Source organism: Canis lupus, chromosome 20 (assembly GCF_048164855.1).
Source record: "Canis lupus baileyi chromosome 20, mCanLup2.hap1, whole genome shotgun sequence".
Lineage (NCBI taxonomy): Eukaryota > Metazoa > Chordata > Mammalia > Carnivora > Canidae > Canis > Canis lupus.
Window position 1 is genome coordinate 43,523,639 of NC_132857.1, and position 22,912 is coordinate 43,546,550.

The 22,912-nt window shown below is 35.1% G+C and overlaps 1 protein-coding gene across 14 annotated transcripts in view; it reads left to right on the plus strand.

Moving 5' to 3' along the window:
• Nucleotides 1-306: 306 nt before the first annotated feature.
• R3HDM1 (R3H domain containing 1) overlaps nucleotides 307-22,912 on the plus strand; it is a 129,334-nt gene continuing 106,728 nt past the window's right edge. For 10 of the 14 annotated variants that reach the window (XM_072789008.1, XM_072789009.1, XM_072789013.1 and 7 more), the window contains exons 1-5: nucleotides 307-448; nucleotides 1,617-1,827; nucleotides 17,432-17,473; nucleotides 17,939-18,028; nucleotides 22,129-22,243. In XM_072789008.1, the coding sequence (XP_072645109.1) occupies nucleotides 1,657-1,827; nucleotides 17,432-17,473; nucleotides 17,939-18,028; nucleotides 22,129-22,243 (418 nt within the window). In that variant the 5' untranslated portion in view covers nucleotides 307-448; nucleotides 1,617-1,656. Of the gene's footprint in view, nucleotides 449-1,616; nucleotides 1,828-17,431; nucleotides 17,474-17,938; nucleotides 18,029-22,128; nucleotides 22,244-22,912 lie in introns of those variants that run through there. The other 4 variants (XM_072789015.1, XM_072789021.1, XM_072789010.1 and 1 more) reach the window with 3 other exon arrangements.

Sequence of the window (22,912 nt, forward strand, 5' to 3'; positions counted from 1 at the left end):
ATTCCCTTGCTTCCTTCTCCCCTCTGCTTTTACTACTAAATTCTCTAGGTGCCCTGAGTGACTTTAGGCTCGTAAAACTAATATATGTTAAAATTAGTTGTAACTAAGCATTCCGATTCTTGTTTAGGACAAGAAAATAGTAAATTCACCAACAGTGGCATTTTTAATTTCTAAATTACCATATGCTGTTCATTTCTTTGTCTTTTTTGTTAAAATGTTTCCTTTTGTTTTAACTTTAGGCCACTGAAAGGTATGATACATTTGATCCACGACAGTCCATTTCAGCCTGGGAATCTACAGTGGTGACAAGGACATGGGACTCCTCCTGCCAGATTCCAGATGGTTCAATACACTTGACATCCTGGCTGACAACTGTGAAAAAGAACCTTGGATTACTTTATTTTATTTTTGTGGGACACCACAATCCCAATTCCATAGGATACGTCAGGTAACCTGTCTTATCACTTGAGAAAAATATACGCCTTTTCTTTCAAAATCTTAGTATTAAAAGCAAGGAACCAGAGTATTTTAAGAACTGACCTACCTCTTAGTAACCTTATTGTTTTGAGAATGAGCCAATTAACTCTGATATGGAATATAATTAATGAAAACTTTTAAATTCACTTTAGTCTACCTGTGACTTCAGAATCTATTTCTCCCTCTTTTTGTTTTTTAATCTTTTCAGATATTTTATGGATTCCAAAGTTTGTGTTTAGGTATTTTTTGTTCATTTGTTTAGATATTTAATTGTAATTATGTCAAGTGATCTATATTATGGTAATCATTTCACAGTATATAGGTGTATCAGATCATTATGCCATGCACCTTAAACTTACACATTGTTATATATCAATTATATCTCAAGCTAGAAAAAAATATAAGTTGTTTACATCAAGGCTTCTTTTTGGGGTCACATTTCTCACAGCTTCTAGATTGACAGCTGTCCCTGATACATTCCTATTTGATATCCAGTGTTTTCTTAACCTCACTAAAGATGAAATATGTATTTGATTTCCTAAGTGTCTCATAATAGGTGTTGTTAGGCACTGAATCACAGTCAGGAGAGTTTCCAATGTTTGATTCATAATATAGACTATTAATGCAGATTCCCAACTGTGTTTTGTATACAATGTGCTTTTTTTTTTTAATAATTATTTCCCTTTGGAAATAATTGATGGAAAATTTGAGAAATTTAGAACTTTAGGCGTCTAAACAAAGGCTATAATAGGAAAACATTTTTCTCACAGGATGATACTCCTGAAATCCTTTTAGAAAAAATATATTCCTCGTGTCATCTAAATATGCCTTTATAACTCTACAACCATTACCTTTCACTTTAATATGGCTTACTCTTTTATGTTTCTTAAGACCTTTTAAAAGTGGTATGTGCATCAGAATCACCTCATTTTTATAGCTCTTATTTCATTGTATTATGCTTTTTTATATTTGTATATATCTGCCACTAAACTCTGTATTCTTTGAAAGCAGGAATTTTGCATCTTTGTAAACTCAGCGTTATTCTTGGACCATAGAAGGCACTCAGTCAATATTGTACACTAACCGAATTTAAGAACTGTTTCCAACTGAATTTAAATTTTTTTTCCTTTCTTGCTAAGGCTTCGAGTTCCCTGTAGAATTCTAAAATAACCTTTGCTGATGAGGATGTCTGATACTGTTACTGTAAAAAATGAAACTGAAACAATGAAGGATTTGGAGGCAGAAGTGAAAGATACAACTAGAGTTGAAAATCTTATCAAATCAGAAAACTATGGGAAGATTTTGGCAGAGAAGAATGAACGTTGTATTGACAACAATATTGATTTGCAGGTAAATAGGATTTTCTCTCTGGCTACAAATGCTAAATACTCAAGATATAGTTATACTCTTTATACCAAACTCACTTTTAGAAATCTAAAAGGGTAAGCTTACCCTTTGGGACATGTTTACTAGCTGATTTTTAAGCCATCTGGATTAGCTTGTTGAGTGTAGCTCTTTGAATTGCTTATATATTTGATTTGCTTTATATTTACTTGTAATGCAGTTGTTTTTATTTGTATGTGACCAGTATGTTTTTTATTGGCTTTCTGTTTTTTCATACCACTCTGCATCTAATTGTTAGTGTCATGAGTGTTCAGAATCTAACCTAAGAGCCCTTAAAGAAGAGCAGAATAAGCAAGATTGAAAACTATGGTTCTCTTGGCAAAAACAAACTCTCCAGGGAAACAGTCATCCGTGACTGAGAAAAGCAGTTGGTGGGAAAAGAAAGAGGTCACTTGAGGCTTTTGTCACATGTATATGAGAAATTAGAATTAACCATGGAGGGATGCCTAGGTGGCTCAGTGGTTGAGCGTCTGCCTTTGGCCCAGGGCGTGATCCTGGAGTCCCGGGATTGAGTCCCTCATTGGGCTCCCTGGATGGGGCCTGCTTCTGCCTCTGCTTATGTCTCTGCCTCTCTCTGTCTCTGTCTCTCATGAATAAATATATAAAATATTAAAAAAAAAAAAAAAGAATTAACCATGGAGAAGGCTTTTAATTCCAGGCATAGATAGAAATTGATGAATTGATTAACAGATTCAAGATATGTAAAAAATTATTTCAAGTAGTACATACACTATTCACTTCTAAATGTTCCAGTTCTCTCTTGCTATATAAGAAATTACTGCATGGGGCACCTGGGTAGCTCAGTGATTAAGCCTCTCCCTTTGGCTCAGGTCATGATCCCAGGGTCCTGGAATCAAGTCCCAAAGCAGGCCCCCTCTGAGGAGCCTGCCTCCCCTTCTGCCTCTATCTCTGCCTCTGTGTGTGTATATGTCTCTTATGAATAAATTTTAAAAATGAAATTTCTGCAAACAAAGGGCTAACAATTTTTAAACACCATTTTATTTTTTAATATTACATGATTTATGAATCAGGAAGATGGCCTCAGGGCTTGGCTTAGTGAATTTTCTATTGCATGAGGCATCAGATGGTCATTGCCAGTATTTAACTGCCTGATGGGCTGGTGTGCAAGGTCCAAACTGTTTCACCCAAATATCTGGCACTTAAGTGGGAATGGCTGAATTGTAGTCTCAACTGGAACTGGGAGCACCGACCTACAGCCCTGCCAACATAGTAGGCCCAGGATAGTTAGACTTACTGTGTGATGACTCAAGGGTCACAGAAACAATGTTCCAAGAGCCAAGCACAGCTGCAAGGGTTCTCTGGACCTACGCTCAGAAATCCCAGAGTGTCTCCTCCACTGCCATCTTTTGATGACATATGTAAATAAACTATTAGCCTAGATTCAAGGAAAGGGAAATTTGGGCCTGCCTCTCAGTAGGAACCTTTAATCTGCCACAAAACCTTACTTAAAATACTACTTCTAACTCATTTGTTTTAGTTTAGCCCTATGAATAAAGATGTCTACTTTTGGAGAAAATATTTTATCATTATTCTATCATTCTTAATACATCCAGAGATTTTAAGGGCTATATGAGGGCTACTTTTTTATATAAGTAAAGAAGTTATTTTAAAAGTTATATCATTCCTTCATTCAAAAATTTTATTCCCTATTATGTGCCAGAAATGTGTTAGAAAATGATGGCAACTCACAGCCAAAAAAAAGCGTTGAGGCCTCACTGATTAAGTATAGTCAAATGGTAATTACCTAAGAAATTGGGAGAAATAACATACTTTTTCTAGTCATTTTTAGTAGTAGCACTTTTTAAAACAAAAAAAAATTGCCAAGCCTGCAATCACTACACTCGATGATGGCAGTATGCCAGTATCCTGATTGAATCAGAAAAAATCTGCTGAAATTCTATTGCATTCATGATTGAAATAGGAGAAGATTTCCTTTTAGTCCCTTTTGTACATCTAATGTTCACTCTTCTGGGTCATGCTTGTAAACAAGTGATTAATTTGGATTATTGCATTTCCTACCGTGTCTATTGTGTTGCCCTTGGTCATAAGTATAAGAGCATTCTGATGACCACTATTGAATCATGGCCCAGTTGTTGATATTATAAGAAAATTTCATGCATTCCCCCAAGCACTTATTGAAAGCCTCTACTATGCCAAGGAAATACTATAGTAAGCAAAAATGGACAGAATCTGATATCATATTCCATATAGCATCCTGACTGCCAAGATTGGGAAGAGGAACAAAGACAACATGAGAATTCATTTTATGTTAATCCATTAAATACTATATTCTCAGTTTATTCAATTGTTTATTAAAACAATTTACTGGGCAGCCAGGGTGGCTCAGCGGTTTAGGGCCGCCTTTGGCCAAGGGCGTGATCCTGGAGTCCCGGGATCAAGTCCCATGTTGGGCTCCCTGCATAGAGCCTGCTTCTTCCTCTGCCTGTGTCTCTGCCTCTCTCTCTCTCTCTCTCTCTCTCTCTCTCTCTCTCTCTCCCCTCTCCCTCCTCCTCCCCCCTCCCTCTGTCTCTCATGAATAAATAAATAAAATCTTAAAAAGAAATAAAGAAATAATAAATAAACAAACAAACAATTTACTCTATATGAGAGGGGCACCTGGGTGGCTCAGTCAGTTAAGCATCTGACTCATGGATTTTGGCTCAGGTCATGATCTCTCAGTTGTGGAGTCAAGCCCTACATCAGGCTCTGTGCTCAGTGAGGAATCTGCTTGAGATTCTTGTTCCCTCTCCCTCTGTTCCTATCTCTCTGAATAAATCAATACAGGGGGATCCCTGGGTGGTGCAGCGGTTTGGCGCCTGCCTTTGGCCCAGGGCGCAATCCTGGAGACCCGGGATCGAGTCCCACGTTGGGCTCCTGGTGCATGGAGCCTGCTTCTCCCTCTGCCTGTGTCTCTGCCTCTCTCTCTCTCTCTCTCTCTGTAACTATCATAAATAAATAAAAATAAATATAAATCAATACAATCTTGAAAAAAATAAAAGAATTTACTATATGTGAGAATATTTACTCTGCTTGGAAGTTTTTGAGGTCCAAGATGCCTCCATGCAAGGTGTCTGGCAAGAGGCTTACATCAAAATAACTTATGTGGAAGAGATTTTAGGAATGAAAGTAGATTAATAAGTAGAAAAAAATTTTACCATATTTTCACCTAATGTAAAACAAAGTAACTCTGTTAAGTAAGCATGAACAGAGAATAGAGTCTTGTTAAGAAGAATCTAGCTAATATAAAGTTACCTTTTAACTTAATATGGATTACCCATTATGAAATGCTCTTCTTCTAACATACTAGAAATTTCATTTTTTTTTTGGTACTTCTAAGATACTGCCTAAAGATTTCATTGTAATAGCAACGATTATGAGCAACTGTTATTAACCGGGAGGCTCAGTCAGTTAATTGTCCGACTCTTGATCTCAACTCAGGTCTTAATCTTAACGTTTGTGAGTTCAAGCCCCGTGTTGGGCTCGAAAATAGCAACTATTATTTTTAATCAAATTTAAATGTATGTGCCAACTAATATAGGCTTCCTGTTAAGAATTTTGAATAAACCAGTATATTCCTTACTTCCTTTTATACGTTCTGAAAGTGAACTACCATGAATAAACTTAAGGCCCTTGTCTTGCTTTAGCACAGTAATACTTGAAGTGACTTTGGGTAATAAAAATTATCCTCAAGAAGCATACATTTTATCCATTCCCAAGTCTTAATTTCCTGACCATCCCCTTAGTATTTTACTTAAGAAAAAGGATTTTAAAGTGAAGGAATATATTAGCTTCCATAATACCGTAAGGAAAATCCTACAATTTCCTACTGGCTGGTAAAGATAGCATTTCATCAAACTAGAGAGAGGCCAGCAGATATTGGACATCACTTAGATGATTACAAGTAGACACTGTCTCATACAGCTCCTTAACCATTGATTTTATAAATAGTTCTGTTTACATGACTCTCTACTTTTTAAAAATGTCAGTTGTGTTTTTCATTCAAAGTTTTGTTTCAGGGATCCCTGGGTGGTGCAGCAGTTTAGCGCCTGCCTTTGGCCCAGGGCGCGATCCTAGAGACCCGGGATCGAATCCTACGTCAGGCTCCCAGTGCATGGAGCCTGCTTCTCCCTCTGCCTATGTCTCTGCCTCTCTCTCTCTCTCTCTCTCTCTGTGTGTGTGTGTGACTATCATAAATAAATAAAAATTTAAAAAAAAAAGAAAAAGTTTTGTTTCAGGTTATATAATCTTTTATAGAACTTTTAGGATTACTTCCTTAAGAGCACTAAAGAGGATCATGGGGGAAGAGAAGAAAATATAAAGATGAGATCAAAGAGGGAAACAAGCTGTACTAGACTCTTAATCATGGGAAACAAACTGAGGATTGCTAGAAGGGAGGAGGATGGGGCAATGGGTTGGGTAGCTGGGTAATGGACATTCAGGAGGGCACGTGATGTAATGAGCACTGGGTGTTATATGACTGATGAATCCCTGACCTCTGAAACCAATAATAGATCATATGTTAATTGAATTTAAGTTTTTTTAAAAAGTAATAAATAAATTAAATAATAGAGGAAAAAAAGAATACCTTAGTGCTAAGCAATCTGTGTGCATTAATATCAAGAAATTAACTTATTCAAGTAATTGCTGTGGGGTTGTTCTGAACTGTTGATTATGGTCCAAGATAATTGTGCAGAGTTTTTGATTAAGTAACTTTTCTACTGCCACACACTATTCCTATTGCAAATCTTAAGTTGCATATTGGACTTTATATGATTATGAAGTACTTAGAAGATTAGGGTGGTGAGGAGTCAAGTTTCTAACTTTTGTTTGACTACAACTAATCTTTAATATGGGATGAATAGTGGGGGCAGGTGGGAAGTGTTTAATTTTCTTTTTATAACTGATTTATATGACATCTGGTGTTTGGTTTTTCCCAGAGATAGAATTCACAGATTAAATTTAGGAATTACTTGTGTTGTTTTTTTGCAGTCATTTATTTGAAATGTGAAATTAGAAATCTTGTACTCTGCTTACTTATTAATGCTTCATACTCAACTTTCCCATCCTTATACAGTGGCATCTTTTTACTTAACAAATGTTTTGTCTAGGGGTGTTCATCCATGTACATGTGTATGTAAACATGGTCCAAAACATATTTTAGGTCAATTTAAACAATGATCATTCTCCTGACAAACTATTTATTGAACAAAAGGATGGCTAATTCAATTTGTGTTGGTAACCTTTGTTGTGAAGGAAATGAGAACTGATTTTTGTTAACAACTAGGCCTTTATGTGCCAAAGTGCATAGACAGCTTCTGATACACGAGTGAATTTTCCAGACACAGAATCAGTTGAATTAGATGTTTAGTATTCTCAGTTTCGATAGTAAGTCCTTTGATAATCAAGATGAAACTCTTACATCTTGTATCCCCAAGTTAAAATTAGTTCCAGTGCATTTCTTTAAAAAGGGGAAGATGGGGCATGTAAGAGACAATAAAGCAATGGCAATCTAATAAGGTTATCAGAAAAACTCAAGATACAGCCACACATCAGCAGGAGGTTAATGGGCATTAAATTCCTTAATTGATAAAACATGCTAAAATTTTTTTATTTAAAGGGTTGAATAAAAGTCTGTCTATATAAAATCATACAAATCTTAACTGTTTTCCTATTTGTCTAACAAAGATATAAAGGATGTATATAATAGTATACCTGGTATATAGTTAAGAGCCTAGCAAATGGTTGATTCTCTTAAAACGATGTTTATATTCATCAGCATGTAATTATTTATTAGCAGTAACACAACTATATTACTTCCCATTTTGTTCCTTTTATTGCCACAAAACATCCTTTTCTTTTAGTAATAAAAAATTTACTTCTTGACATAAGCGCCCCAAAATTTTAACAGTTTTTATTTCTTTGCATTAAGTTTTAGATCTGTATACTGTACTTTTATTGTCTTTTATTAATATTTAATGAGTTCAACTTTTAAAACTAAAATTCACTTCCCATAGTGCACCTTAATTTTTAAATTATTTCAAGGATTTGGTACTTTTCCTTATTGAACCTGGGTAGAATGCATATAAGATAGCTAGCACTTATATACCCATTTACTTTTCGTGCTTCATGATTACATGTATAAAGAAGTTCACTTCTTATAGATGTAGGAGTATTTTTATGTAATATTGTTATTTTCTCCAGTAATTTCCATGTATATCACCAATAGGATGCTGAGATTCTTTATCTTTAATAGAAGCGGTAACTGTAAACCAGCTAGATTTTAGTTTCTGCATGGACTTTTCCTTAAAGTCTAAGATTTAGGTCTTTGCATATTTAACCCTGTGTTGTTTTACTCAAAACTCCAGGTGTTAAATAGTATAAACCAATTAGTGATTGGTGTTGGTTTGTCAGTTTATTGATTTAAAAGTCCTATCTTCCAACTAAGAAAACTTGTTTTCTATTATTTCAGTGGAGATGATTAGCCCGACTCTACGGTTTTTATTGCTGCTGATCTTTAGCTAGACATTCAACACTTTAATTCATTATTTCCTCCCCCATATTTACCATTAACCCTTAACAATTACCTTGAAATGTAGTGAGAATTAATAAACTCTTCAAGGTATGTTAAGAGTCTTAGTTGAAACATTTCAGCCGTTACAGTTTTAGTTTGTTCGTAGTAATTACATTTAGTTCATAGTAATTACAGATGAAAAATGATCCCCTTTTTGAAATAGATTTCCTCTTAATTGGGTCATTAATTGGTGGCTGTTTTTATATGCTAACACACAGTATAACTCATAAAGATTATTCTTTCTTAACAGTACTTAATTTTCATGGTTTATCGTTTCTGTACTTCCATGGGTTTTTTTTTTTTTTCCTTCAGTTTTCTTTTCTTTTTTTTTTTTTTTTTTTTTTTTTTCAGTTTTCTTTTATAATAAAGAGCCTTCAAACAAAACTGTTCTTAGTAGTTCAGGGATAGGTAAAGAAAACTAATGAAACTATTGGACCAAAAAACATTTATGGTAAGCAAAAATCAAAAACCCCAAAACCCTCTGTACCATTTCTTTATTTTAAGTTGATTGCATAGACTTAAGTTTCTGTTTGTTTTGTTGTTAGTTTAAAACTCTCTGGTTTGGGTTAGCCTTTAAGTTACAAATAATGTTTTGAAAATCCTTCCACATTCGTATTCTGAAATAAATTTTAGATCTGTTTAAAGATCCTTTATTTTAAACAAGAAACCAAAGTACTGAAATAATCAATAATGTTTGTTTTTCTTTCCTTTCAAAATTTAATCTACAAAGTAGTATATTTAAGAATAATCTACATTTATTGTAATATTACACCTTAATCACTTATTACTGAACCTCACTTTTTCTCCAGGCTCATAGCTCATAGTTCTGACAGTGTATTAATACCCGTTTCAAACTGAAACTCCTATAACATATTTCATATTCTGCATGCCATTTATTGGCCTAATACATGTTTTAAGTCAAACAATGTTAATTATAAATTGGGAACCTTGTCCCTTAGCATCTAGAGATGTCAAGGTCTGTTAAACAACTTGCCACATTTTTACTGTGACAATGAAATTCTGGTAAAAATGAAAAGCAAAACAGTAGAGAAAAATCAATGAAACCAGAAGTCAGTTCTTCAGAAAGATTAACAAAATTGACAAAACTTTAGGTAGATGGACTAAGAAAAAACACAACTCAAGTTACTAAAATCAGAAATGAAAGTGGGAACATTACTACCAATTCTACAAAATAAAAGGATTAAAAGAGGGTACTACGAATGTGCATCAACAAATTGAATAGTCTGGGTGAAATAGACAAATCCCAGAAACCTAAAACCTAGCAAGACTAAATCATGAAGAAACAAAATCTGAATAGACCTGTAACTAGTAAGGAGATTCAATCAGTAATCAAAAATCTTGTAGCAGAGGAGAGCCCTGGACCTGATGGCTGTACTGGTAAATTCTACCACACATTTCAAAAAGTAATTCCAGGGTCTCCTGGGTGGCTCAGTTGGTTAACTGTCCAACTCTTGATTTTGGCTCAGGTCATGATCTCAGGGTGGTGAGGTGGAGCCTGCTTAAGATTCTCTTGCTCTCCCTCTGCCCTCGCCTTAAAAAAAAAAAAAAAAAACTTAGGAATTAACTTAATCAAGGAGATAAAAGACTTGTACAATGAAAACTATATAGCAATGCTTAAAGATTCCATAACTAAATAGAAACACATCCCATGTTTATGAACAGATTTGATATTGTTAAAATGTCAGTATGCAAAGTGATCTGCAGATTTAATGCGATCCCTATCAAAATCCAAATGACATTTTTTGCTGAAGTTAAAAAAAAAAAAAAACCCATTCTGAAATTCGTGGGGAATCTCATAGCACCCAGAATAGCTAAAATAATTTTTTAATTGAGGATTATTTGACATACAGTATATTAGCTTCAGGTGTACAACATAGTGATTTAGCCTTTGTATACACTGTAAAATGTATACCTCAATAAATCTAGTTACCATCTGTCGGCATACAAAATTAATATATTCCCCATGTTGTACATAACATCCCCTGTAACTTACTTTGTAACTGGCATTTGTACTCCTTAATTCCTTTTACTCATTTCACTCCACCCTACACCCACCAAAACAATCTTGAAAAAGAACAAAATTAGAGGACTCACACATTTAAATTTCACAAGTTACATCAAAGCTACAGTAATCGAAACCATGTAGTACTGCATAAAGACAGACATATAGACCAATGTAATAAAATAAGGATCCCAGAAATAGACTCTTGAATTCCATACACAGTCAAATGATTTTTGAGAAGATTTGCCAACACCATGGAGAAAGGACAGTCTTCTCAGCAAAAGGTGACTGGGATACCTGGATATCCACATGCAAAAGAAGGAAGTTGGAGCTTTATTTAATGCCATATACAAAAATTAATACAAAATGGATGAAAACCCTAAAAATAAGAACTAAAATATGAAACTCTTAGAAGAAACAGGGGGAAATGCATCATGACATTGGATTTGGCAGTGATTTCTTAAATATGACACCAAAGGGGCCAGCCAAGGCTCCACCTCCGACATCCCAGTTCCCAGGGATATATGCTGCAGTCTGCACACCTGAGACAGAAGAGGCCGTGAAGCTGGAGCTGCCAGACAGATCTGTTAAAACTTGACAACTTTAAGGAGGTCAGAGTGAATACTGCAAAGCCACAAAACATACTGAAGAAGGTGTGGGTTGATACCTCCAAGATTCTGCATCTCAACAACCTCCCAGTTCCCAGGCCAATGGGCTGTACTTTGAACAGTGAGGTGTTAGATGCCTAAAGCAAAAGCAACAACACTAATAAAGGAAAACAACCATTAAGCAATGGAAGCTACCCCAACCAAATGATTAGTCACACCAAACTCCCTGACCCGTGGACGTTTTCAGCAGAAACATACACAGCCCAGAGCAGTGATACGCTGATCATGGCCCCACAGACAACAGGAGGAAAGTCACTGGGTTGGTTCAGTATTACCAGAGAGGGAATGTGGCATTTTCAAGAAAAGAGTCGATCTGAGACAAGACTATATTAATAGTCTTCTGGAGCCAGATCCAGTGCTTGGAAACTGAAAGTATGTTTTTGGGTTCAGGGTAGATGGGTTTCCTTTTGAAAACCATGGACATGTGGGGAGATTATCACCACCATCACCCCTTACGAACCTGAGGAAGACATGCCTTGGAGGGAGAAGAGGTGCCCTCAATCACATTTACATTTCTTCCAAAAACGATTCCGAGTTGGTGAGAAAAGCTCAAAGTAGTGACCCACAATGTTGGAGGTAAATTCATAAAAGTCAAGAGTCACAGCTAAAGTTTCTAAAGCTCATCTGAGTACCGCTTCCATTTTCCAGATAACCTACACTGATGGAAATGAATTGCCCAGGATCACCTAGAGACCTAGAGGCATAACTGAGACTCACCTTCTAGCCCTCTACCTCCATTTGGTTTTTCCAGAGCAGTAAAGCCTCATTTTTGCTCAACTACCCTAAAAGCATCAGTGTTTCAGTGCATTTTACAGTGAACTCAGACTCTCTTTGCTTAGTCTTGTAGATGCTACAACATTTGCAAAAATGAGGATACTCCGGGGGGCATCCCTGTCCAAGGCATAGACTTGCTGCCTAATTTGTGAGACTTGACTGGTAAGAGTGAGATAAGAAAGCCAGAGTGGGGATCCCTGCGTGGCGCAGCGGTTTGGCGCCTGCCTTTGGCCCAGGGCGCAATCCTGGAGACCCAGGATCGAATCCCACATCGGGCTCCCGGTGCATGGAGCCTGCCTCTCTCTCTGCCTATGTCTCTGCCTCTCTCTCTCTGTGTGTGACTATCATAAATAAATAAAAAATTAAAAAAAAAAAAAAAAGAAAGCCAGAGTGTTCTCAGAGTGGATGGGTTTTAGAAAGGGAAAAACTTACATGCATATATGCCACCTGTTGACTCAGGAAAGATACTCAGCATCTCTTATCAAGCTGGTGAGGGAGACTAGGGTCAGATGAATCTTGGTTTAACATGATTCTTGCCATAAGTAGTTTTTCTCAACAGAAAACTATGATGGAGGCTTACTGCAGGATGGCTAATCAAGATTTTTAAAATATTGTTGGCCCTGAGTTAAAAGTGATTTGAGGACCATCTTGCTGTGTGCCCTGAACCACCTTGCTTTCTTAATTGAGGGGCTCTACTATTCCATGAAAGGGGCCAACACAGATGACTCCACCCTATCAGAATCATGGTCTCTGAAGAGATTAATCTTGTACAAATATAACAGATGTTCAAAGCAATTACTGACCCCATGCAGCAATGTCAATTTTCACCTAACTGAAACAGCTTTTTAAACTAAGGGCTGTGTTGGAGTAATGTGCTTGGTTTGCATATGTAGTTATTGCCTAAATTTCAATGTTAATTTTTCTCCATATGCAATCAATGTAAAGCCATATTTTGATATAATAATGCAGTGTTTATAAAGCATAATTCTTACTGATCTTTAATCAGGATACCAAAGGGAATAAAAGTCAAAATCTCTAAAACGAGGAGGGCAATTACTTGGGACAAAAGCTTTACAACATTGGATTTAGCAATGATTTCTTGGATATGACACCCAAAGGCACAGGCAGCAAAAGAAAAAAAAAAAAAAGACAAATTGGACTTCATGAAAACCTTTTTGAATTGTACATTAAAAGACACTGTCAAAAAAAAAAAAAGGGATCCCTAGGTGGCGCCTGCCTTTGGCCCAGGGCGCGATCCTGAAGACCCAGGATCAAATCCCACGTCGGGCTCCCGGTGCATGGAGCCTGCTTCTCCCTCTGCCTGTGTCTCTGCCTCTCTCTCTCTCTCTGTGACTATCATAAATAAATAAAAATTTATTAAAAAAAAAAAAAGGAAAAAAAAAAAAGACACTGTCAGGAGAGTAAAAAGACAACCTGTAGGAGAAAACATTTGTAAATCTTGTATCTGACAAGTGATTAATAACCAGACTATATAGGGAATTCCAAAAAACACAATCATAACCTAAACAACACTATTAAAAAATGGTCCTCTAATGGTCCTTGGAGATATTTCTCTAAAGAAGATCTATGAGTGGCCAATAAGTACATGAAAAAATACACATCCTCATTAATCATTAGAGAAAAGCAAAAAACTACAATGACCTACTACTTCACACCCATTAGGGTAGATATCAAAAACTAGAAAACAGATGCGGAGGAATTGAAACCTTGTACACTTGGTGAGAATTTAAAATGGGACAGCCACTATGGAAGACAGTATATATAGCAGTTCTTCAAAAAATTAAAAATAGAATTATCATATGATCTAGCAATTCCACTTTTAAGTTTATATACCCCCCAAAAATTGAAAGAATTTTGAATAGATACTTGTATGCCCATGTTCTTGGCAGCATTATTCACAATAGCTGAAACGTGAATCAACCCAAATGCACTCATCAGCAGATGAATAGATAAGCACATTTTGCTATATACATACAATGGAATATTACTCAGCCTTAGGAAGGAAATTCTGCAATATGCTATAACATCAATCAACCTTGAGATCATTATGCTAAGTGAAATAATTCAATCACAAAAGGCAAATACTATATGATTCCACTTACATGAAGTACTTCATATAGCCAGAACATTAAGACAGTAGAATGGTGATTGCCAGGGGTTGTGGGAAGAAGGGAATGGGGAGTTATATTTAATAGGTATAGAGTTTCAGTTTTACAGGATGGAAGAGTTAATGGATATGGATGGTAGTGATGGTTGCACATTATGAATGCATACTTAATTGTTAAGATGGCAAATTTTATGTGTAATTTTCTGGTTAAAAAATTGGGGAAAAGGTGAACATGCTTTAAATAATCAGATGCATTTTTTAAATAATTTTATTCCTATTTAAAGCCAAATCTGGCTGCCAAATTGATACCAAAATATAAAACAAAGGCTGTTTACTTTTATAAACAACTTGTTTTCTCATGAATTTATTTTTTTTATAAGTTTTTTTTTCTTTTTTTTTTTTTTTTATTTATTTATGATAGTCACAGAGAGAGAGAGAGGCTCAGAGACACAGGCAGAGGGAGAAGCAGGCTCCATGCACCTGGAGCCCGATGTGGGATTCGATCCTGGGTCTCCAGGATCGCGCCCTGGGCCAAAGGCAGGCGCCAAACCGCTGCGCCACCCAGGGATCCCTTCTCATGAATTTATTATGTAATTTCAGTTCTTTGCTTTTTGAAGTGAAATTACAACTGATTTTTATTGAATAATGCTACTTCAGCAAGTTATAATCTATTTAAGTAGTGGTGTGTTTGTTTTCTGTTGCAGCATAGCATATTACTATAAACTTAGATGCTTAAAAGAACACCCACTTGTCAATTCACAATTCTGTAGATAAGAAGCTAAGTTGGGCTCCGCTGAGTTCTTTGACTAAGGTTTCTAATGCCCAAATCAAAGGTGTTGGCCAGGCTGGGCCTCCTGAAGGCTTGGGAGAAGAATTTGCTTTCACGCTCATTCCAGTTGCTGGCATAACCTAGTACCTTGCAGCTGGCTCTAAGTGTGAAATCACATTTCCTGACTGACTTCTCAGCTGAGGGCCAGTTGGCTCCTAGAACCTGCCTGCAGTCCTCCCACAGTCTCTCCAGACTGTGTCTCTCCAGAAGCCAGCAATGGTGTGTCATGACGGTCCTTCTCACCCTTTGTTTCTGACTTGCCTTTCGGCTCCCAAAGTAAACGTTCAGCTTTTAAAGGGCTCTCTTGATTGGATCAGACCCAGCTGAGCTCTCTCTGTATCTTAACATCAACTTCTTGGGACTTTAATATCTATAAAACCCTTCACAGCCTTACCTAGGTTAGAATTTGATTAAGTGATCAGGGGATGGGAATTTTGGGATACCATCTTTAGTATTCTGTCAAAGGGAGTATTTGATCCATAAGAAGGTTTTTTATAGGTCTGATGTAAAAGTAAAATAGACTAAAATTCTGAAGATCTTGGGTTCTGTTTGACTGTTCAGTAATTCTGAACTTAGACTGTAAGGTTCTTGAAACCAGAAACTGTCTTATTCATCTGTGTAACCCCAGTGCCTGGCAGTGTCTTGTATATAAGCAGGAACTCAGAACATGTTTATTAAATAATTTTACCTCTCTCTTTTCATCTTCATCAAAGGTTCCTTATGAATTAAAACTGAGCTTGTGAATGCATGTATGTCTATGAAAACTAAACCATTACTATAGGAATAACATACAGTATCTTTGTATCTTCACTTTTTTTTTTAGGTAAAATCTTATGGCTAGTGAGCAGAGATAGGACATTGGTCTTCTGACATGCTAGATTCCTAACCTTTAATAATCTCATATATATATGTATATATATAGAGAGAGAGAGAGCGCACTTTAGGTTTTTACAAAACCCCTTTTAAAATCTCCTTTTTAACTGAACCTATTCGAGAGCCTTGAAAATCAGTACAAATAGTTTGAACTTTTATACAGATAAGAATAAACCGAAAAAATTTGATCAGGATCAATTCAATCCTCCTGCATAGGAAATATAGTTCATATTGCCACTTAATCATCTCTTTTATTTAAAATTTTAAAGTTTTTAAAGTCACAGATTCTTTTTTTCTTCTAATACCTTGGAACTCAGTTTTGTGCATTTTCTAGTATTCATCTGTTGATTTTCTCCCACTTTTTTGCTTATAAGCCCTCCATTATATGGCATAACTTTTTAAATTCTATTTTTAGACTGTTATAAATCCTTTTGAACTAACTAAAGGAGAAAGTAAATAAGAACCGAGGACAGTTCCAACATGTGGAAATTCTCCTTGGCAGCACTGACATGTGCATTTGGGAGCCCTTAAATGCCATTTTCTTCTGTATAAGACATGGAAAGTCATTTTTCTTTATTTTTTCTATTTTCCTTTTGTTGTCACTGCCAAATTTGTAGTATGTATAATCCAGGGACAAAAATCCCCAAAATCCAGGGCTGCTTATCTTTCAAGAACCTTGGGTACAAAAAGGGGGACAGGAGACACTGGTACTGGAGATTCTCATTTCTATTGGTTTTACAGAAGGCTTTCGTGGATGTTGGAATGAAATGGCTTTATTTCATATGTGAAGCATACTAATCTAGGTGTTAAAGATCTTTCTGTTTTATGTTTGGTACCAAACTAGCTTCTTGGTTTTAATACATATGAATGACAGATTCCTGTTTGGTATTGGGGCTAGAGAGGTAGATTGGAGGAGGTGGGGGGAAGTAAAGTGTGTTTAAAACCTATCTATCTGGCTCTATTTCATAGGCGTTTCAGCTTTCCTGAGGCAAAACCTAGTATCACAAACTAGAGCTGGTTGCCCCAGCAGCTGTCCCAGTCATGTGACTGACGATCTTACACTCATGCTGCATGAACATGCACACTGTAACTCTGCTCTTTTTTCTTCATTTCTGCCTCATTGCCTTACCCTAGACCATCACAAACTGGTGGTGTACTTCTAACAGTGAAAAGTCTCTGTTGATAGAGAGTTGTACTCTGACGCAGTGTGCATTTGAAACATTCATTCTTCTTAATAAGTTTGGAACTTTTCTAAGCACAGCTACTTAAAATCCCTCAGGGTTTGCATGCGTGTGTGTGTGTGTGTGTGTGTATGTGTGTGTTTCCCTAACCTTAGTTAAAGTGAAATAAAATAAACTTAAGTGTATATTATTTTGGTGCCACCTAAGAAGTTTACCTTACAAGTTCCGTTGAGCTCAGCTAACACGGAAATTGTGACCATTTGCTGACTTGAAGAAAATGCCAACCCGCAGAATGATTTTAGGGAATCTTCCACAAGTGTGCTTCTGGGAGGAATCAATACTTTTTTTACTTAAAACCGACTTTGATTTCCTCATTTCCAATACTTTGTGCAAGTAGTTTCCTCTGTGGTTTAGGACTGTGAATTAAGCAACAAACTCTGTTTCAGTATGAAATTTAATACAAATCTTTCTTGTGTGTTCAGCGGCCATTGCAGTCATTTGGACAGACAGGAAAAAGGTCTAAGGTATAGTAAATATTTTGTGCTGGCATGCCAAGGGCCTTCCTTCATGCTTGATGAATCCTTGTTTTCATACAGCGCTGCATTCAGTTTAGTTTTGTCATATTTTGTTTGGGGCAGAAAGCTTATTTTGTTTTATTTGGGGTTTTTGTCTTGCCTAGTCGCTTTTGTGCATTGCTTTTATATCTTTAATGGTTCTCTATCTATAGAGAAAATGGCTTTCTCACCATTTGGGTTTTGAAATTGGAATTAGTCCCATTCTTGCTATTGCTACAGTTTTCAAAACTGCAGTTACTTGTTTTCACTTTTAACAAAGGGTTTTAGTGATACTTAATGATATATTTAACTTATGCATTTCACCTACTTTTATACATGCCAGAAACTATAAAGAAACTTAAGAAACTCTAGGGGGCTTTTGGATATGCCCTAGATTTGTGAAATGTAGTGTTAATTTTAAATACTTTTCTTTAGTCAAGCTCAAAGTTAAAGCTAGTTCGGAGCCTTGCAGTGTGTGAAGAATCTCCACCACCCCCTACAGCTGAGATATCACAGGAGAACCAGGTAAAAAAAAAAAAAAAAAAAAAAAGAAAAGAAAACCAAATATTGTTATTTAAAGACATGGTGCAGTAACCTGCTTCCTGGAGAATATTTTTTCATAAGGTTAAATAAAAGTTGTATATGCATGTGTGTGCATTATGTATGTGTTTTCATTCATTTGTTTTTTTTTAATGAGTGAAACATTTCATAATACTTACCACCGAAGATACAGATGTGGGAAAGCCCTGTTACTTCAATCTAAGGCTTAGTGCAGTTGCCTCTCTCTGGAAAAATGTAGGGATTTATATATTTAGATGGGAATATGGCTTTGAAAGATTATATATTATTATTGAAAAGTCATAGAATATGAAAGTGGTACTTCCAGTGGTGAAATTTGTCCTTTTGATTCTGGCTTTTATAAATGTGTTAAACACTTAACTGCTTGTGTGTGAAGAGGAGACTTAACCAAGACTTTGGCTTGATGTATTATTTTACTTATTAACCTGAACGCATGGTGAAGCCAGTTTTCTAGTTAGGTTGGCTGTAATAGTTTAATACTTCTTTTTTATTTTTTTTTCTCTTTGTTAGTTTAATACTTCTAATTTCTCTTCTGTCTGTGCTTATAAATGTTGAACAGCTGAGGTTCAAGCAAACAGTTCAGTTTGCCTTTTTTATTCTTTTTAATGTTCTGACTTTACTTTTCTGATAAACTCAGCTGTGCACTGATCTTCATCTCATGTTACCTTGGACATTTATACATAAGTTTTTTAGGACCCTCAAACAGTGGTTTTATCAGTGTGATAACTTTGCCTGTTTGTGGTTTGTTGTACTTCTTAACAGTTTGAGCAGTCTGAAATCCCCTTATATCCCAATAATCCATTTTCAAAGAATTGAAGCAACCTGTGGTTGTTTAAAAAATGGTGACTAAAAAGAGGAAGGGGAAAGTAGGCCATGGCAGGTTGTACATCTTTTTTTTTTTTTTTAAATAAATGGCAATTATACCCTCAAAAGCCTATTATAGATATTGAAGATAGTTGTCACATATTTAGAACATGTCAAGTTCTCTGAAGTACTCCGCTTCTTTGTTCCCAAAATACAAGAAAAGGAAGATTTTGAGAATAAGTTGTTTATTGTCAATAAAGAATATATACAAATTTGTTCAAGTGTTGGGAATATAGTGTTCAAAATTTGTGATTTTTATTTAAAATTTAACTACATTGATAGTAGAGTTATCTCTTCTATAAAGTAGATACACTTTAGTAATAAAATAACTTTCTAGCAAGAAGCAAAATATCAAAATATTTTATCTTATTGGAGAGAACATTTCTAAATGTTAACCTTTGGCTTTTACATGGTTATTGACACAGCTGAAGAGTTATGGTACACCTTGGAAGAAATCAATGGAATTTTTTTGAAATAGCAATTTTAAAAGTTATATTGTATGAGTCAGTAAAGAACACCTATACAAGGTGGAGCAGTGGATATTGTGATGTTTTTTGAATATTCATTTCTTCATTCCGTTGACTAAAATGTTGCACCATCTTAGCCTCATGGAATTAATACAAGGATATTGAGGAAATGAGAAGGGTCAGGCATTTATAAGACTGTTAATAGGGAAAAAGTGCATACCTTTTGAGAAAAAGTGTAATGTGATCTTTGGTTTTATTCACATTTTAACCTGATCTGAAAAATATTAGAGGGAAAATTCTCACAGCACTACATAAGTACATCTAGTGAAAATATATATGAGAAAAAAATATCAAGAATGTATGTTGCAAAAAAAAAGTGTATGTTGCATATTATGTATATATTATTGATCAGAGGTAATTTTCAGAGGTAATTTTTGTGTTTATATAAAGTTCAAAAAGCTGAGTTACAGCATGTGAATAATGAGTATAAGGTTTTTATGCCAGAGTTCAGTATTCCACTTAATAGATTCTCAGTTTCTCTTGGATACAGTCTTTTTTTTTTTCACATAATAACCCATTATTATTCTCTCTGAGCAAAAGATATTCCTTTTAGTAGAATATCATCTTCTTCCAAGCCTTAAGTTAACTAAATTGCACCTGAATGGGAATTAGAAAATGAACTATTTCTCATGAAATATGGTAGTATCTCATTCTTGGCAGTAGAGACACTTTTCAACTAATAATGCCTGCTTCGGAATGTGATTTTTGAGGAATTAATCTAGAATAAAACTCATTATTCAAAAGGTTGAGAGGCAATTAAAAGAGAGATGTCACTTGTGTCTTATGAGAGCTTATGAGAGGGAAGTGACCTCAATAACAGATGTGAATGACAGAGTGAAGAGTAAAGGAATTACAGCTTCCTATGGAGATGTTGCTATCCTTCCAGTTATTTATAGTCAGAAGAGCTCATTTAAAAGGACTACTGAGTTTAAAATATGTCGCATTTATTTGCTACTTAAAAACAAGGCCTCAGTACCAACTGAAAGCAGGGCCTTGGTATACGAAGCCTACTGGATTTTTAAATACAGCTCATCTTAATGAAATAATTTAATATCTGTACTTAAAATATAGGGCTCTGGGAAGGGAACTTTAAAATGAAATATGATAGCCAGTGGACGCTCCTTTTGGTGAAGATCTAAATGTGAAATCTTTTCCATCAATCTGGATTCCATATCTTATTCTTGAGTAGGAGTAGAATCTGTAAGTCAGGAAAACTTCTGTAATATTCTACGTCTGAAATACAGTTCTGGGATTCATTTTTAAATATCTGTTTTACATTTAGGGATAGAATAAGAAAAGTGGATTCAAAAATTAGTCATAATGAGAAAAATGACTTACCAGGTGTTGAGGTTGATTAATGTGTGAAGTTTAGTAAGCAGGACAAAGAGTATAAAGCAAGTATTCATCATTCTAGTAAAAATTGCGCATGCAGTTTGCCCTATATTCTAACCACAAATTTAACTGCGATAGAATGGGAACAGAATTAAAAGGAGATAAAATTAGTAGTCAGCAACCCTATAGGCAGAAAAAAAAAATATATATATATATATATATATATATTTGATCTGAAGTTCTGCCAAACATTTTTTAAAGAATTATGTGTGTGGGGGGGGGGGGGGCAGATAGGTTAATAAAATTCTGTGGCTGCAAGTTCAACTCCTAAAATTTATATCCCCTTTGATGTTGACTTAATAGACCTATTTCCACCATATCCATCACCCAGAAAAGTGAAGTAATTGTCTAATCTATGTTTTTCATCAATAAATAATAGTATCATTTAGTCTGCAAATAGATCATACCTCTGTCTTTAGTAAAAATGGTCTGGAAGTTATTCTGCCTTCATAATTCTGCCTGAATAAACAGAGCTGTGTGATTTTTTAAATTTTATTTTACCTTTTTAGGCTATGTGAATTCACTTCCAAGAATTTCTTTGGATTCAGAAATTACATGTAAAGACATAATTTTTGAAATGGAATGTAGAGTTTCTTCTTTTCTGTTTTATAGAAATGATTACTTCATGGTTAGTATTACATACCCTGAAGGAAAACAATCTTGTTTGAAATCCTTCCATCTTTGTGGTGATGGAAGGAGGAACAATAATGTGTAAATCATAAATTAAAAATAATCATTTGTATGCATTTGGTTTTGGAAAGTTTGTACCTACATTTTTATATGGCAAGAGAATGGGGGGAGTATGAAATTATATAGGATACTCAAAAAACTATTTTTTGTTAAGTATTGACTTGACACTCACTCCTACTGTCATGGTTGATGATAATTATTATTTTGTTAGGCCGTGGCTTCTCCAGTAACAAAATAGGTTAAGAAGACCTTGCTTCTGACTCTGCAGGGGTTTTACAAGTAGTTACATTCAAAGTAATATAGAAAATATTTATATTCTCTGAGATAATTTTGAAGAAGTGTTTCAATTAATATATTAAACTCAAAATATTAATTTTAACATGTTGTATCAGGACTTTGATGAAAGTAGTAAAAATAAATTGTATTTCATTTTGAAGAATCTAATTGGATAACATAAAAATCTTAGTCCTTTTCCTCCTCCATACAGTTTTATATTATTCAAAAAATATAAAAATGTGGTATGAACTGAATTGCTTTATATATTCATTTATAACTGATTTTGCCTTCCAACAGGAGAAAATTCAGATCCAGTTAACGCAATCATTTGAAAAAGAGGAGAAGCCCTCAAAAGATGAAGCAGAAAAAGAAAAAGCCAGTGATAAGTTGCCCAGAAAAATGTTATCAAGAGGTTTGCGATTTATTTCTGTGTTTTCAAACAAAATTTTAATTTCACCATCAATAATTCCATCCTTTATTCCTGGAAAAACTATGTATGGTATATCTGTAGTAAAAATGCCAACAGGACAGACTGAAGGGATGATAAAACTTTTGCTTATCTGAGCAAAATGGCATAACATAAACCTGAACGTGAGTAAGATGCTTCAGCCAAAAATCTGCAACATATGTCAGAATCACTGAGGCAGGCAACTGTCTTGACCTCTTACTGGTCTCTCATAATGAAATACTGGAATCACTATAATCTGAATATCTGATTCCATTAAAAATAGTATTACTCTTTAATTCTTTATGATACAATGAGCCGATGCCAAAATACTCAGTATCTAGTAAGAATATTCTTGGAAACCCAGAATGCTTATCTTTCATAATCAATTTCAAAGAACTCCACCACCATCTAGCATTGTAAGTCAATAAAAATGTTTCTTTAATTTATAAACCCAGTTACATTTGCCGGTATTAAACAGCATAAGTTTATTACATTTAAGGGGAAGAACTGGAAAACTATTTTGAAAGGATAGACTATTTTGATGATAGACCTGATCAAATTTAATTAAATGTTCTTTCAGAACTAGAATTCCTACCTACTTCTAAATCATTGCCTCTACTTATATTCATAACT